Source organism: Ambystoma mexicanum, chromosome 3q (assembly GCF_040938575.1).
Source record: "Ambystoma mexicanum isolate Mex_15411 chromosome 3q, UKY_AmexF1_1, whole genome shotgun sequence".
NCBI classification, from domain to species: Eukaryota; Metazoa; Chordata; class Amphibia; order Caudata; family Ambystomatidae; genus Ambystoma; species Ambystoma mexicanum.
In genome coordinates this window covers 963,656,106-963,674,974 of record NC_090926.1, presented here as the reverse complement: position 1 = coordinate 963,674,974, position 18,869 = coordinate 963,656,106, and the positions used below count along the sequence as shown (strand labels likewise).

Below are 18,869 nucleotides of genomic sequence, written 5' to 3'. Positions count from 1 at the left end.
TTTGCATAGTTGTCTAGTACATCCAATGTGATTGGTGCGTTGACCTGGGGATCTTTCAAGTATAAAAGGACATTGTCCGCGTATAAGAATATTAGGTTATGTTCATTGCCCACTTTGATGCCAGCATCAAAGAACTGATTCCTAAAATATATGGCAATCGGCTCCAGTCCCAATATGTATAGCATGGGCGATATCGGGCACCCTTGTCTGGTGCCCCTTTGTATTTTCCAGGATTCAGACACTGTTCTGACGGTTTTTACTCTTGCCATAGGAGAGTCATAGAGTACTGTGATCCATCTGACAAAGCCCTCGCCAATCCCGAAGCACCTCGACGAGCCACTCCCAGAAGATAGAATCAAAGGCCTTGATGGCATCGAGTGATAGTACTGCTAGGTCTTTTTCATTCTCATAGGTTTCAGCCATAATGTGTTGGAGCCTTCTCAGTTGGCTGTGGTGTTACGTCCTGGGACAAAGCCATTCTGGTCTTCGTGGATTAGGGACCCTACCACCCTAGCGAGTCTGCTGGCCAGTATAGTGGTGAGAATCTTACTGTCATAATTTAACATGGCCAGAGGGCGATAAGAGTCGCAGTCAGTGGGTGGTTTGTTTGGGTTGAGCATGGGAATAATTGTCTCTTTCATAGTGTTAGGTAACACCCCGTTTTCGTAGGCCTCTAGGTATACCTCGTGGAGAATTGGGGTGAGGATGGATTCGTATGTTTTGTAAAATTCAGGCGGGAGGCCGTCACTTCCTGGAGCCTTACAGGCGGCCAGCGATCTGATTGCACCTGTCACGTCTTCTGCTGTGATTTCCATCTCCAGTGCCTCTCTGTTCGCTGGATATTTTGGGGAGGCCTATCTCATCTAGTGTTTCTTTGATTTCGTCTCTATTTGTGTTTCGTGGGAGTACAGTCTGGAGTAGAATTTGGCAAACGCTTCATTAATTCCTAGTTGTGTCTTGTGACGTGTCCCGTTTTCGTCCAGTATCTCAGTTGGGAGGTGCCTGGGGCGTTCACGCTTACACAGCCAGGCTAGCAATCTGCCGGGATTTGTCGGATTCCTTATGAGACCTGGTAGTGTATGTCGCAAAGTCAAACTTCTCCAATCTGTCCCAGGAAGATTGGCATTTCTCGCGGGCTTCCTTCAACTTCGTTTCAACCTCTGGAGTAATGTTTGAGATGGATTCTAGACGGGAGATCTCTTTTTCTTGTGCTTCGAGTTCAGACACCAATTGCCTACGATAGAAGGGCTGTAGACCTGATAGACCTGGGCAGAAGAACCGAACAAATTCTCGATAGCGGCATTAGATGCGAGACAAGCCTTTGATAGCCTGGACTGGGCGTTTCTAGAATGGGTACTAGGAAAATTCAGATGTGGACCTGCGTTTAGACAAATGGTACTGGCTAATTTCCAACTGCCATCCACAAGATTTATGGTGAAAAGGAAACTTTCAGAACAGATGGACATTCAGAGGGGAACTTGTCAGGGCTGCCCACTATCGCCCCTAATTTTCTCCATGGCAATGGAACCATTTGCATCTACAATTCGACAGGATCCTGAAATTCTAGGGATAGAAACTAAAGTGGGGACACATAAACTAGCACTCTATGTGGATGATATCATGTTATTCTTAAGAGATGCAAAACATACCCTGACAAAAGCGATGAGTAGATTACAGTAATTTGCTGAGGTCACTGGGTTGAAGATCAACTTTAATAAATCTAAAGCCCTCAATATGACGGATAATCAGAGCGAAATTCATGAACTAAGCATGGGTCACCCACTGTCTTTGGAAGTTCCAATAAGTATTTGGGGATAAGGCTAACAAAACTGTATGATCTACTGTACGGGGCAAACATCCCCTTACTCTGGAAAGCACTCAGAGAATACTTGCATAAATGGGATGCACAAGACCTTTCGTGGTTTGCTGAAATAGACGCGGTTAAAATGACGATTATAAATAGGCTATTAAATGTCACTAGCTCCCAGCCCGTAAAACCTACTGGCCAAGATGATAAAAGCCCTACAAAATGAGATCATAGCTTTTATCTGGCATAAAAGGAAACCTTGATTCAGAGGTCGGTACTCCGACCACTGTGGACCGCAGGACTGGGACTCCCTGAAGTGAAGAGGTACATTCTGGTGGCCCATATCGCACCCATGCTACGTTGGTCAAACCCAGACCTGCATAAAGATTTGAGTAGGATAGAACAGGAGGTAACCACCGTCCTTTTAGGTGCATTACAATCTATACACACCCGGAACAGAGCAGTGGGCGGCCAACTATTGAAGGCAACAAGGCACCATTGCAACAATGGGATTTAGCATTGAAATGGGGGGGAAATCACCCTGCTATTGGGTCCGCACAGCCCGATGTGTCATAATGCAGACTTCTCCCCCCGAATCAAGGCAGCCTACTGGGAAAAATGGGAGGGACAGGACGCCTTGAAACTAGACGATTTCTACCAAGATGGCCACCCCCTCCTCTTCGAGGAATGCAAGTGCAAATTCCACAAAGGGGAGGGAGAGGGGTACAAATACATCCAGATCAGATACTGGATCTCTGAGGGAGGTGAAGAAAGCGGGCACACAAACACCGCTAGGACTGGAACTTAATATGCATGAAGGGGTACCCACAAAAGGGATCTCAAGGTTTTATAAGTTACTAGATAAAACGAAATACACAGAACTACCATACATGACCAGATTGGGTAAAGGCTTGAGAGTCGACATCATGGAAGAGGAATGGGGCAGATCTGGAGGAGGCCAAAAAAATCATCCAAATGTAGAGCCATAAAAGAATTGGCCTATACAATCTGTCAAAGATGGTACTTAACACCGCAAAGGCTGAATGTGATGAATGAAGATCACTCACCCTTGTGCTGAGGGCAATGTGAGGAAATAGGAACCCTGGAACACATGTGGTGGGCATGCCCCAAATCCAAAATATTTTGGAAAGAAATCTTAGCTCACATCAAAAAGACCACATGGGCAAAGTTACCTGATTCGCCAGTGGTAATAATTCTGGGGACAGAGGTGGAAGGGGCATGTGCAGCAACAGGAGGAAATGCAGCACTCATTACTCGTCTACGAAGGGCAGCTCGCATGACCCTGGTCCAAATCTGGAAACTACAAGAAGGTCTGTTGGTTGGTTGGTTGCTTGCTGGTGGGTCAAGATCTGGGGGGGTACTGGCAATGGAGAAAGTGTGCGCTCTTAAGGCTGGGACATATCCGGAATTTCTAAAGACATGGCTTCTTTTCCATGAATATGTCAGGGATAGAGAACATCATTTTCACATACCACAAATGCTTAGTAACATAAACGTACTTTGAATTTAGGGTGAAGTGTCCCTAAGGAACATGGATAAAGGAACTTGAGACCGTCGGTCAAGAAAAGAGATTTGAACAATACTCGCTAGCTAGTCATGTCCAAAAGGAGCAAGGGCGTGGAGGGAGGGTTAGGGATTATTTTGTCAGGAATTATTTTATTTTATTTGTTATTTTGTTGATAGTGATTGGTGAGTCACTGTTGGACTCGCGGTTTGTTAGAATGGAAAAAACAAAATTCAATGCACCAAAGAAGGACACTGCTGCAAAAGCTGTCGAAATCTGCATTGGCCAGGACACTGTTAAAACTAATATAAGAGAAAACATGTGCACCGGTACAGTAATTGTTGATGCATTGATTATATAAATAAAGATCATTAAAAAAAATATTGGGAACTTGAGATCCCAATAGAGAAGAAAACGTTCATATTGGAACTTGAACAATCTGCAAATTTGTTATTGGCGCGCTTGGGCATATCTCTGGCCTCTGCATATGATCTGCCCAACATTGAGAAAGTCTTAAAGCCACTAAGAAGAGAGATACTACGTATTCATCTCAAAGGTTCTCTTTAAAATGCACCTTGCACTTATTTATCTAAGCTTTGCCATGTTGCCCTGAAAAGATTAATTCCATGCTTGTGTCTCAGCCTTTTACCAACTCGGGAATATCGTGGAGCATGGGGAAAATGTTCCCCATGAGCTAAGACTCTGTCGAATTTTTCATCTAGAGATAGAAACTGATCGTCATATCGTAACTAAATGTATCGGATTGAAATAACTTTACATCAAAGAATATGGAAGATTTGTTCTGACCATCAAATGAATTGAATTATCAGTTTTGGAAGGCATTTTACAGGGCTGAATCAATGGTCATTATTACTGCAGCATACTTTGTTTGAAAGGCTGCATTAAAGATATTAGATTAAATGTCTTAAACTGAGGTTGACATTGCAATTGCACTTTGAACAATGCCACATCAGGCGCCTCTTAAAATTGTTTTACTGTAACTTTTAACTTGAGGAATTTTATGATCGTGTGCTTTTTAAATTGTCAATTTTGTTTGATATGTTTCAATTATTTGTAAATATATGGGTGCTAAAAGAATAAGTTTTTATACTTGTGCTTAAGATTTGTAAAATAACCAAATGCACAATAAAGATTGAAGGGGGGGAAAAAAGTGTTTTCTATATAATTAATATATATATATTTTGACACACTGCTGGGTCTCCCCACATTTTCTGTACCACACTCCTTATGGCAATCTTACTTTTCAGCAACACCACAGACAGCAGTTGGTTTTCTTTCCAAATGTTACCTTAAAACCACCATTCAATTTTGGCAATCACTTACAAATGATGCATTTCATGCTTTCACAGGCGTGTGTGTGTGTGTGTGTGTGTGTGTGTGTGTGTATATATATATATATATATATATATATATATATATTTCACAAGATGCAGTTGGGGATCCTATATAACCCAACAAACCCTTGAAATTCAGCAAATGTGGGAAGAAATGTCCATCTTAACTCAGTGCGCTCTAATTTTGTATGTCATTGTGACTCCCATCTGTTATGTGCTCCTGGGCTTTGCAACAGGGGGTCGGTGTGTAAAGATAATCAACACCTACCACATCAGCTGATTTTCAAGGGTTTTGTTGCATTAAATCTGATTGCCTTAATTGTCCCTTAATAACGATTTATCTGTGAATTTTAAGGGTTTTGCTATACCATAGTTTATTCATGACCACTGCACATGTTGCACCAATAGGTTCCTTTGGGCTCATTATGGATAACATTTCTTGTTTTCTTTTTTGTCTCTCTTCCGAATCCTGCGGGATTCCCCCGATTGTGACAATTAACTACTCATGCCCCCGATATTCCTCCGTCCCCACCGCTAGCCTGATGATCTTTCATCCTTTTTCTGCCTCCAATAGCTTTTTATTTTCACTTTTCGTTTTTGCTTTCCTGCGATAATCGCTCATATCGAATAAAAAAAAAAAAAAATGGCGGCTTTTCATTACCGAGAACCCTCTCAAGTGCAAAGCACAATGGGAGATATAGATATATTTTTGGGAGAACGGGGCACCTCTTCCCTGTCAAATATTTTAAAAAATGAATGGACGGAATAACCCCAAACCTGTCCCGGAAATTAAGTCGATGCTTTGTGCCCGAGTTGTTAATTATTTGGTCCAATTCCCTTCAGCAGTTATTCCACTTCGGCTTGATAAAATTTTGAATTTTTCTCTATGGGAAAATGAATGGGAGTAGGCCGAAACATTTTATTTTTTTTATTTTTGCTTTCTTAATAACATTTTCGTTTATTTCATAAGTATTTCATATTTCCAATCTGCAAGTTCCTGTGACAAATGTTTTGTTTGCAAAATATCAGCCAAGCCTGCCATGCAAGTCAAGTGTTATTGGCAATAGAATTTTCAGATTTACTATGGCTCATGTCACAAAGTGTCAAAATCCATGTACAAAAAATAGTGCTATAAACTTTGGTGCCTCTGCAGTGTGCCTGGCCCTTGGCAAGGACAAATGTCTACTCTGATTTGCTTATTGGGGCCTGCGGCATGGTCTGCTCATTCCCCATCAATTTTTGGACACTTAAAATGGCTACAAGCCATGAGCACTGGCCATTGGTCACATTATGGGGTTATAGGGGTCACTGGAGCAGGTTGTAGGCTATGTGCAGTGGATAGCTGGGGTGGTTTGGTGGGACTGTGGTCATGGTTGAGAAGTTTGCCCCAGGCAATTCAACCTTGACTTGCATCCCCAGCATGCGCTGCTAAAAACGACACACAACAGTACGGGCTGCTAAAGGAGGTTTGTTAAAGGAGATTTACAGTACTTTCATATGTTGAAAGAGGAATTATTAATAATTCACGTGCTGTAACATCATGAAACATTTTCACTAATAGAAACCTATGAAATTCACTGACAAAACCTTTTTAAAGAGACGGTATGTTTAAGTTGCACTAATAAAGACCTGTGAGATTCTTTGGTAAAAAAACATTGTTGAAGAGACATTATGATTGCAAGGTAAAATTAAAAAAAACAAATGTGCCATTTATGATAAGCTAGGTAACCATAACTGGCACCACCACCATGCACTGCTGGGATTAACACCTAGGACATCAAGACGGCATCAGGCAACATAGCAAGTGAACGCTGATGATGTATCCCTCAGGGTCATGTAGGTGCCCGAAATTCTACTCCTTTGACAAGATATTGAAGTCAGTGTTTGGCCTAAAGAAACGGACAGTTCATTATGCATAGCAGTGTAAGGTGCATTTTGCAAAGTATCAGTAAGTGTTAGAATTACTGCAGTCTGTATTTGGGCTTTGGAAAAGGCAGCCAGTATTTGAAAGCGTTTCCCTTTTTGATGCAGCTGTTTAAGGCAATGCAAGATTACCTGTGGAATGAATACATTAGAACACATGCTCCCTCTGCCTTTTTAACCCTGCTATTTTTACAATCAACAGAAAGCTACACATTTTAAAATTCACTGGGCCCGGCTTCAGAAAGCATTTCTCAAGATGTTCTGAAATGAACAAACGTCTGGACTGCTTTAACTATGTAAACCTGAACACGTTTTTTCAGCAGAGCAATATTTCAAGCTGCTCTGTCTGCAAGCTAATTCTTGGACAAGATATTCGCAGCACTGCATTCCTTGCATGTCAGCCTTAGAACGCTTTTGTAAAACTCTCGTTACATTTACCTCACTTTGCTTTTTATCATCTGATGAAGATGATCTAAGTGAAATCGAAGCAATGATGCACGTCAATCAAAGATTGTGCCTTAGCACCCCTTTACGTCTGTGGCAGAATGGTTAAGGTTCGTGTTCGATAAACTCCTGAAAGGTACTAGGGGCGACTCTACAACTAAAGAGAACTTTCTGTCAGAATGGGCTTAACTAAATGATGATTGCTTAATGCTTCAGATCTTTACCTTGTGAGCAAACCTAAACCTGCGCTGCGTCCTGGCCCCTTCTGGAGATCCCCATTAAAAATAAAGAAGGCTCCAAAGTGTTGGCCAAGAGAACAGTCTCAAACTTAACCTTTACTAGTCTTTAGGCTCTTGGCTACGGTGACACAAAATGTTAAAAACATGCTCTTCAGAAACTGACCCAATGCTTTTCACAACCTTTCCCAGGATTCAGGCTTGCCAATACTCCTTCAGGATTCATTGAACCATAGCACAATCACTCGAGGTCCTCTTCTAACCCTTGGTTTCTTTGGGCTTTCTGTATTTCCCATGTGGGCCTTAGGTGGCTCTGTTGGGATGCCAGGACGCTCAAGAACCTCGACTCTCAAGATTTTCAACAGGTCCCTCCTAGACCTTGGTTTTACTTATGATTCACAACATATCCTGCTCCCGGACCTTGGTTGTTCATCTGGTCTCTCTTCTCGACCTTGTTTCGGTTATGAATCCTGAACCAGTAATTCTAGCTTCAACCTTGGGTTTTCAGGATTACTGACGGGTCTTCCCCCAGACCTTAGGTTGCTAGGTCTGACATGCGCTGAATTGTCGTTCTGCTTGCAGGGTCCTTATCACGCAGACAATCTTCTAATGCCCTCCTGCTATGGGCCATTCACTCTCCACTCTTACCCTGCGGTTGCTGGTGGAGGTCCTAGATTCTTGGGTTACCTGTTCCATCAAGGTTAGGTGTGTGTCACCATCCTCTGATAGCCTTCCCTTCCAGGTCTTCCACCTTCGGGCAGCTTTCAGCCTTGCTTTCTGGAATCGTCCCCAGAATTTGGCTCTATTCCTCCAGCCTTGCAATCTTCCTGGGTCTCCATTCTTCCAGGACCCTCCCCTTTTTATTAAGGGAGCAAGGGGTGGAAAAACCTTCTCCTCCAGATCCTCACCTTCCAAAGCTTACAGCTTTGTGCTACCCTGTTGAAGCATGCGTCTCAGGATTCCCTCTGGCACGGTTTTGCTCCAGACAGCTGGATTCCCTGTGTCTCTCCCTTCAGCCTTGTTCCCTTGTATCATGTAAGCTTTAGCACATAAGTTGTCTCCTTCGGGGTCCAAAGGCCTCGGATATTGCTTCTGATATGGTCCCCGATTGGTCATTTCGCAGTTTTGTTTTCTCCCTCTCTGGGATTGGCTATCATCTGTAGTGCTCTTAATTCCCCTTATTGCCTCTTTATGTTTTGGTGTTGCCTAATGGCTGCATTGATTTGATCTATACTAGCACGCAACTGGAAGGTTTCTAATGTGTTGCAGTGTGTAGCGCCATCTTGGTCATTTCTTGATGGTTCTCAGTAGCTCTGCAGGATCATGTGATGCTCCCATCACTCCAGGGAGGCTGTGCACAGGCTTTACCCTGAAGGTGCATAACCTTGATTCCGGCTTGTTACAAACACTGCTAAGTGATTTATCAGGCAGAGCAGCTTTAAGATTAGTTTGCTCTTGTTCACAAATGTGTTCCTTGTGTTTGGTTGGAGGATTTACATAGAATGTCTTTGCTCGAGAAGGTGATTTTGTACAGGAATAAAAAAAGTGACCTTCATGAAGAGATTTGGGGGAGATTTTGTAGTTGTAAATTATTCATCTGTTCACCAAGTGGGTTAAGGGGCTGGTATTTATTTGTAATATATTGTCTGTCAATTATAAATTAATGTTCAATAACTAGGTGAATGTAAAAAAAAAAAAGTTTGTAGCTATAGTTGCCACCACGATGTGTTGCTACGTGAGGTTTTTTTTTTTATTTTATTATAGATAAATATACTGTTGTGATGAGGAGCACTCCCGTGGACAGTCCTCAGAAATCAGGATGCCAAAAAGTCAGAAAGCTTAATAAAGGTTATACATTTTATTGACAGAATGTCATTATTTCTTAAACATTCGTCCTTCCAGTGTAATTCATGCCAGCAGAGTGCAGGAAAACTGACGCGTTTCGCCACTGTCGTGTGGCTTGTTCACGTTACTCCACCTTCCAACAACCAACTTTAAAACACCTGATTGGTGAAAAGTGAAAAGGTGACTTTTACACTACCAGTTTCCGCCATATTGGCTTGGGCTCCAGGAGCATATACTGCAAGCAACAGTATCCCAAACCTTACAATGCCCATATAGATTTCCATTTTTCGTTTGTGCATACAAGTGTTCCCTGGCTTCATTCATTTGTATGTTTGTCATAACAATTTCCCCATTCGGCATACGTCATTGTAAACAACACAGATTTTACGATCCATGTACATTGTCATCAATTTACTGCAGCCCAATTATTATACATGTAATTGTTAAATAGATTCGAACTCTCAATGTTCAGATGATTCACACACGTATACATATTGTTTCTCACGGGGCTATCAAGAAAATTCCATACGGAGTGCTTCCTCCCATTTAGTGTAATTACATGAGTCCGTGTGTCTGAATGGCATTGTATTAAAAATGCATAGTGCGTTCGTATCATCCGGCTCGAACTTTGTCTTCAAAGCTCTGCCTCATTAGCTTACTGTTGTGCACAATGGACAGCAAGAATAAGGAAAACGAAATGCTTTCCACATTTGCACATTGTTAGATGTATTACGCTCTCCAATGTAAAACATAATTGAAAAGGGAGGCGTTCCATATTAACCTATAAACAATTAATACATCTCAGTCGAACACCTGCCATTTGCCTATCTCCAAATTAGCATGATGAGACCAATGGTGTAGCCTGAACTGTTATGGGGCTTCCAACAGAATGCTCAACTATGTTTTGTTCCCACGTGAGATTTGACCTGCATATATATATTTTTTTATGTCCTATTAACACGTGCTAGATCTCGTTATCAAACATTTCATATGGTGTCATTGTGGAAAGATAATTCATTTCATCCTACCCAGCTGTGCTCCCATCTCTCAGTTCTGGAACCCGCAGGCTCTACCAGAGGTCAGAGCCTTAGCAGTATGGCAGTATGTAGTTAGCAAGGACCAAGGACCTTGGGAAGTAGGGTGGGCTGTCCATTACATGTGTTGGAAAGACTATCGTCATAATGGAATGACGATACAGACGCAATGCTGTCCCCCCTCGACTAAGTCCTCACCTTGTTATTGTGTTTCTTGCTAGTACTCTGGTGTGCAATTTGTTAAACAGGCACTCTTTAATTTGCAGAGACGGATCCTGGATGGAAGCCTGGGCTTTGCTGCGGGGGTAAGTAGGAAGCTAAATGCAAAGAGCTGCTGAAATGGAACGTGTTACTCCACTAATCCTTTTTGTGCATGCATATTCCGACAGTTCCTGCCTGTAGCCATGTGGGTCTCCTTGGCTGTACTTGGTCTGCTTAATGTGTCTCTTAATTTGTAAAAGCAGAAGGTTTTAGGAGGGATGTGGTTGCATTGTCGTTGCCTCGAAATCCCCATTTGCCTTCTTTCTTTCCAGGCCCTCCCTTTTTTTGTATTAAAAGCCCGACGATGCAGGTGCGGGGTCATCGCATGCCAGATGAGGATGTGCCAAGGAAAGGAATTGTGCTACACATTTTATTATCCTCTGATGTTATGCATTACAGTACGACTTCATGTGTTTAATGCCCAGTAGTATCGTAGACTTCCTTGGAAAATGCCCTACTGCAATATTTAAATTATGCGGACATGTTCGACTAGCTCATTGTATCCAGGTTAGTTCAGCAGCAGATGCATTATAGTCAGATCAGAGGATTCATGTTTTTGTATTTCTTTTAATTTTAAATGACTCTAATGAAAGGGGATAAACATACTTTTCACTGTTTGGGCTATGCGCTATCTTTGAGGTGCATAATTACACTGGCAAGACTTTCCCACTTAGAAATTGCACAACCATCATCCATGTATAAGTGCTGTAGTGATCTGGTTTCTACTCCACAGATCCAGAAAGAAGCCTTTATCCCTGTTAGCAACAATGTGACCAAGGCTGCAGCACTGCAGCAAAAAAGGCTCGCTGATTATATCCGTGGAGCGTGTTGGAGGGTGATGCAGGAGTCTTTTAAGACTCTATGCACCATATGCATCTCTGGAGATCATGGTGGACACGATGGCCTAGCCCCAACAGGTCCACCAAGAGGTGCTCACCAACATGGATGAGAACCAACATTCTGACAGAACCAGAATGCATGGTCCCATACCAGGAAGCAGTGAGCGAGTGAAGGGCGTGGGGGCAGCAAGGATGCTAATTGCTGCCCTGAAGTTTCCCTAAGTGGAAACCCACAAAGGAGATGAAAATAGAGTTTCAGGGGCAGAGCTCCCATATGAATTCTGGCCATTGCTTAAAGAGACAGCAAGGACAGAGCGTGCAAAGGTGCGGCCAATACGATATTGAGAAAGTTAATGCAAGGAGTAAAAGTCCATGTTGGAACGCAGGTTTAGCATTCTTGGAGCACCTTGAGAGAATGAATAAAGCAGATAATTGGTGCCCCGGGGGGGGACATGTTGGGCGATGGAACTTGGAGTGAAAAGATCTGGACACATCATTGAGGTCCTGCCAGTGAATTGTGTGTGATCAATCTTTGAGTCCAAGTTCCCTGCATCAGATTGAGCCAGAGCACTTCGAGTGAACTGCTGCATGCTGGGTGTGAGGAATTCGATCATTCAAATGGTAAGCTTGGGCTCTCCTGGGGTATTTGACATTTCTAAGTGAATGGTAATGGTAGACCTTCCGCAAGAAAATGTGTGGGGATAATCCACATGCATTTTGCTATGCTCGCACCACAACAAAAGCATAGACCCATGTACTCCTGCATGGACACAGCCTATAAGTACAGTCTGCCCCTGACCTATTTAGTTGGAATATGATAAGAGAGGAGCGCACAATGTCATCCCAAAGAAGGGGGAGAAAAGCTTCCCCCTGTCATGGACAACCTGATTAACTGGCAAGGGCTCGATGGAACCACCCTGCTCCTTTGCTAGCCCTGCAACCTAAGGGTACTTCAAATGGCCCCCATGGGGCCTAGCTGCAGAGGATAACGAAGGAGGCAGGAAACCAAACAAACCTTTCATATATAACTGTGCCAACCTGAAGCCAGCTCCCGCCTCTCAGTATCAATGACGGTGAACGGACATGTCTGAGTCTATTGTTGAAGTAGATAACCCCATTAGGGGGACCCTGTTCATAAGATACAAGAATGTGGTTTGCAGAAACGAGAAAGTCTGGCCTCTCAGCATCTTCAAGGGAAATCTGCTGCTTTAAAAGGGAACCACACAGGGAGAACCATTCGCCAGAGAGACTTTTTTTTTTTGTTGAGAGAAGGATTTAGCCATATTGGTTCTGAGACAACCCCTGTTTGTGTAGGGCCCCCCCACCCCCCCTTAACCTTTCCTATTGCAAGCACTCTGGTTCATACCTCACACATACAGAACATTGTTGGTAGGGACCGCCAGATTGGTTCACTAAGGTAGGCTCAACCTACACCAATCACTGTGGCTCACTTGGCTTTAAGAGAGCCCCTCTTTCAAGCAGATCTGAAGACTTCACTGCAAGCACAAAGAATAACTCACCCTTGGACTCTGGCTGATGGTACAGTCTGCCTTACAGATTCCGCCAGTGAAGGAAGGCCAGGAACATCCAAAGAGGGATGCAAGATCCCTCCTCTTAACTATTCCCAGGGAACAGAGGGAGAAAAGAACTCTGAAGACCCTCCAGCCACATCAGAAACTGGTACCCAGACAACACACAGCATGCCCTGCTAGGCTCTGCAGCAATTTCCCTGTACAAGGAGTGCCAGAAGATCTCTGAATCCCAAAACCAAGGATGAGGCAGCTGCCTGCAACACACTCCCTAGCTCTGGCCCGTCCACCTTAAAGGACAACTCAAGTCCATTGAGAAGGTGGGGAGAAGTGCAACGACAAGCATTTGCTGCCACCGCCTTAAAGCACATTCTCAAACCAGTCGAGTTCCTTGATCCGCAACTGCCTGCAACGCTGACTGTCGTCAAGCCGCAGTCGCTGAAGGAACACAATGTCTCAACCAGTGCTTCAGATGCACGATCAGCACCGAGACAAGAATTCCTGACCCAGAGTCGCTGCGAAGGCCAGTTTGCAGCCGGTCGCTAAGCATCGCTCGCTGAACTGTATTGTTTTCTTTGTGTTTTTTTTATTTTTTTATTTTTTTTAAAATTAAAATTGTTTGGTGCAAGCACCTTTACAATAAATTAAAAGAAAAATTTAAATCGGTTCACTTTTTAAAAGAGTGCATATGTTTCTATACGATTCCCAGAGAATCTGATACATTTTTCACTTAATCATAATACTGCAATGCTGCCTGATGCGCGCCGCTGACTCCCATCTCGAACACTGTTGCATAAACCTGAATAGTTCCCTGACGCCGACTCAATGCTGTTGAGCACCAAGAACAAATGCAGCAAGGGGTACATTGTGGGTCTGTCCCCCTGGTCCTTCCCAGAAAGCCCCTAGAGACATTTTAAGACCCTTTCTCCCTGTTTGCTGAAGCCAAGAAGCCTTTAAAAAAAAAAAAATGTTGGTTATTAACCATACTAAGTACCCTCCTGTCAGTATCCAGAGTGCATCCCTTTTCCTTCTTAGAAACTGCCTGTTCATGTCCATTCCTTTACAGGGTGGGTTGTATTTATACAAACTTGGCTGGACACTCCGTTTTATCATTGTATAATAATTATATTTTCGCTGTGTTACAAATGACCAACGATTCACGATTTTTAGAGGAGCTATGCCTGCCGTTCCGTCCATGGTACCAAATTTGGATAAGGAGGCTTATATTTTTAATTGTATGCTTCTTTAATCCAATCTGTTCGGATCCATGCAGGTGTATTAGAGGTGTGGGGCTGATTGATGATTTAGAAACCCGCTGGACCACCAGTACCCTGGAATTTGATTTGTCACACTGGGACTTGAAGTCAAATCTCTGCATGCAACGGTTCTTTGTAAGTGCACCTTCTCAAAGGGATTCCAAGTTCACCAATTCTCAGAAGGTGCATTTAAAAATAACTCTGACATTAGTAGAACCTATCTGGGCGGCCACCATGATCAAAGATGGGACTCGCATAATGAGCCTTAAGGTTTGTATTCTACCATAAAACAAAAGGTTTGCTGTATATGAGTTCAAAAAATAACATTGAACATTAGGTTCCAAGACATGACTGCATGATACCCCAAATGTGGAACATCTTGGCCCAGGCTATTCTAACGTGTGGCTGCTGGCTTTCTTTGGGAGGTCCGGCATCCCATACTGTCTTTCCCTACAATGCGCATAAGAGGTCTGGAAAGTACTTGGTTGCAGGGTAAGACCTCTGCTTGGGGCTAGTTATTCCTCCTTGTCACACCACGTGTAATGGCTCTTGTCCAGCTTTGTTTTCCCAGTGGTCTTCTGCTGGAGGGCAGTCTCTGGTCCTGCAGAATGTAAGGAGGGTAGCTAGCAGGCCTTGCCGTAATAGAGCTGATGGGAGTTTTAGTCCAACACATCTGGAGAGCCAAAGGTTGCAGACCACTGCCCGAAGGTACTCTCAGACCAGGGCTTGGCTATATAGCTCAATCAGTGTGCACCTTTTAATCCGTGCTGCTTTATATGTGCTATGGTAGTACTCTGAAACGTGTCCTCGAGCTGCTGTTTATTTTTTAACGATTAAAGCCGCTACTCTTTTGCTGGGTTTACCGGGGTTTATTTTGAGAAATGCTTTTTACTTTTTCTTGAAGCTGAGCTAAAGTGCAGCAGAGGCTCTAAGCTGTTGTGTTGCGATTTAAAGAGACTGCTTTCACCCCTTTCGCGAAACCTGAAACTGCTCGAATTCCAGGAATAGAATTTAGCAGCTTCGTCTAGTGGTCTTCTCCTGTGTTAGATTCCCAGATGCACGTGGGGCAGGCTTTGTGTACGTGTAGCTATCTGCCCGTGTCTTTACCTCACAGCCTTTTCTGTACGGGAAATGGTGATTAGTGCAGGAGATGTGCATTATGGTGATATTAGTTCCCTTGTGTTGTTTATAAGGGATAAAGTACTTTGTGTCTTCGATTTTGTTAGCTAGGATTTTAAAAAGGAAAGTCTGTGTCTCGTTTCTTCATTGTTGTGCTGAGGGATATCTGTAGCCTGGGCTCAACCAGCAGGGGGTTAGGGTAACGCTGAGGTTTGGGTTAAACCGGGTGTCCTGTAACTCTCTGCTGCAGTGTGGGTCCCCAAGCATCCCCTTGTATTTCCTCAGGGGCCACCATCTGCTGGTTTGGGGACGGGATGCCCTCTGTCCCAAGGCCACCCACACTGCTAGCCCTTGGTGGCAAGCACCTTGTTACAAATCAGACTAAGAATAGGTATTATGGCAATTAACCAGAGCAGGAGTCTCTTTCTCGAAATCCTGACACATTTCAGACTGATTAAAACTGTTGTATTCGATTGCCGTGCCTCTGCCCATCTCCTCCTTATTTTGCTACATATGGGTCGTTTTGTCATGCTCCTCACAAAATCCCTGTCTGCCCAAAATGTTCAATAATAACATAGGTGTGTTAAGGAATTTCAGCCGAAACTGACTCCACAACCTGCCATTGACATATGCCAGTTGCATTTGGAAGATTTTTTTTTTTTTTTATTCTTTAAAATTTTCTGATAACTTGAACAAGAACCAGCAATAAATCACAAAGTTTCATAACATAGCATAAAGGATACAAACATGTAGGAACAGAAAAAGAAAGAAAAACAAAAAAGACATCAATATGCAATCCTCAAGGTGAACTAGTACCTCCTCAAAAAAGCTCCCCAGACCTTCGCATGCAAACTCAATTTCCCCATTCTTCTGTAAATACATTTCTCCATATTCGCTAAGCAGTTCATTTCCGTAATCCAGTCCTCCAAAATTGGTGAGTCACAAGATTTCCAGCTCCTCAAAATCATTTTTTGCAAATAGCAGCACCTCTGAACAAAAATTTATTTTCCGAAAGGTCTTCAAGCAAATCATCACAGCCTAACACCATTGTTTTAAAATCCAAGTCAATATGTTGGTTCAAAACCCCTAGACAAAGAATACAAACCTCATGCCAAAACCCACAAACCCTCACACAGTCCCACAATAGATGTTCCATACTGCCTTTCTCACTCCAGCAACACCAACAAACATCAGAATCACACAAACCTCTATTTTTAAGCCTTTCCGGGCTCCAAAAAACTCGATTGAGAATTTTAATTTTTAATTTAATTGTAATTTGGAAGTTTTTTTATACTCTGGATTTAGAGGCTGGGAGTTGCATTTTTTGGGGGTTTTTTTGGTTTAGTATTTGTTACTTGTTGATTGCATTGAAGTTAAACATAATAGAGGGCGTGTGTGTGGGGGGTGGCTTGGGGCAACGCATTTGTAAGCAAGACAGCGTAGCACGACACAGGTGTGAATCCTGATCCCACGCTTAGAAACCAATCTGTGGTATTAAACGCGTTCTAAAAGAAACATTATAATTACAATACTGAAATGTTTGCACTGAAGTAACCAGATCTTTATTGCTATGAAACTCAATCAGGACATCTTTCATTTTTGCAAGCCAGAAAGCAAGTTCATATTTTATGTGGACAATATTTCAAGTACAAGTATCAACTCACTAGCGACTCACAATTATGCTGCCTGAAATGTTGTACTTTTAATCCATTCAAGCAAGGGTCCGAGGTGTGTCAAATCCTGTATTACAGTCCCTTGTGTATTCAATCAATAGGGGTAGGCTGCTATGTGTTCGTTGTTTATTTTTTGTGGAGTATTTTTCTCAATGTTGATGAGTAAAAGGGATTGTTCCAGAAGTGTGCTACCTTTTTGAACCATTGTTTGTTTGTGTGAATGTAGGCAGGTCGAGTAATTTAAGCGCTCCAGGTTTTAGGCCCCTATTGTTTTATAAATGCTTAATGATGATGACATTGCTTCATGCAGGCATGAGTTGCCGCCCCATGTTAGCTTCATCGCTTTGTCAAGGGTTTTGACCCATGTTGAATTATTAGACTGGGTAGATGTGGGGATGAGCTGTCGCCGCCCATCATTCTATCCCAGAACCAGGAGAACCGCGCAGTTTTGCGCACACCAAAATGGTCGCCTGACCTGCCACCCACCAGTACGAGCGTGATAGGCCAGGAGTGCCATGAGTGAAATGTGTGCCAAAGGAAAAACAGCAGTACCGGTGGCTAAAAAAAAAAAGCGCTTTGAAATCACCTTTTGCTTCTCTGAAATGCAAGCTAAAAATGCCTATTTTAAACATTGCAAGATATTCAAAAATCTCAATGAACACCAGCAGACATTTGGCAGAAGGTAGACTTGTGCGCATACAAAATCTGGAAAGAGAAAGAGCCCAAAACAATGTTTATAACAAAACTGGCTGAGCTGTGGATGTCAGCAGCTGAAGTGAAATTGGACTGAAAGACACTAAAATCTAAATGTTTAAAATAAATGAGTGACCTACTGTTGAGTGGCACATAGTTTGCAACTGTTAAATGCCATAGTTTTGAACTTAGAATCAGCATTCTAGCTGCATGTGTAAAAATCGCAAGTTTGGTTTGAATGTAGAAAACTGGGAACTAAAGTGACGTTTAGCTGAAGCCTGGCTTGAAGAGAGTGAATTCTGCCCGACAACTACCCCCGACAGGAGTGAAACTTGCTCAGCCACTCTTCCCAGGCCTGGCTGCATTCTGCTGCCCCCACCAAAAGGAGATGACACCTCCCTGATTGAATCAGGGGAGGAGCACCTGGGGACTGCAGGAAACTAAACAAAGCACTGTCCTTGGCCCAGGCAAATGTTAAATTAGGGGGGTCGTAAATGGCTTCCTCTTGGAAGGAAACGGGGAGGGGCACTGCATGTGAGCAAGCTGAGCTTGGGGGAAGTGGATAAACCAGAAATTCCACCATGTGCTTTGGAAAACCACACCCCTTTGGGGCCAGAGCATAATTTTAAAAAGATGGATAATTCATAGTGCGGACTTGTAAAAATTATATAAATAACATCATTCGTGTGATTTTTCTGTGCACATTTTAAGAGGTGCTAGGACTCTGGGGTATGTTCTTGGGGATAGTAGCGGAAAAAAGGTTGTTACTCCAAATGTATGCATGTTAAAAATCTGACACTTTTATCATCTGAAACCCATATCCCTGGTGCACATTTGTGTAAAATCTGGAAAGGTTTAGAGGTCGTTATCTGGATGAAAAGGGGAGAATACTGTCATAAGTGGACACGACATCTTACAAAGACGGGGATCGGATGGTTTGGTGCTACAGAAAATGTTAACTGGACATATAATATTAGAAAAATGGTACATAGATAAATATGTATTTGGATCAGAAATAGATTTGTGTGCAATTTGACAAGGGGAGGATCCTCTGAACATAAACCTACCTCATCACTCTGACTCACAACCCAGTTCCCCCAATCAAGGGAGAGAGGAGGAACTGGCCAATGATAAGTTGAGAGGGTTGGGCATAGAAGATGAGCCGACCCTCCCACTTTCTAAACACATAAAAGGAGACTGTGCAGGACAGGTAGGGACATTCACTTCCCACTTCAAGCAGATCTCTTGCGGAGCGTTTTGCCAGAAGACACCAGATCCAGCACTTAGACTTCAAATCCAGACAGAGACCAGAACTTTGAATTCAGACTTC

At 43.0% G+C, this 18,869-nt stretch overlaps 1 protein-coding gene across 2 annotated transcripts in view; it reads left to right on the top strand.

Moving 5' to 3' along the window:
• The window catches only part of SLC39A11 (solute carrier family 39 member 11), a 2,648,929-nt gene that overhangs the window by 46,128 nt on the left and 2,583,932 nt on the right, over positions 1–18,869 (top strand). For both annotated transcript variants that reach the window (XM_069655098.1, XM_069655097.1), the window contains exon 3: positions 10,436–10,474. In XM_069655098.1, coding sequence (XP_069511199.1) covers positions 10,436–10,474 — 39 coding nt within the window. The remainder of the gene's footprint in view (positions 1–10,435; positions 10,475–18,869) is intronic.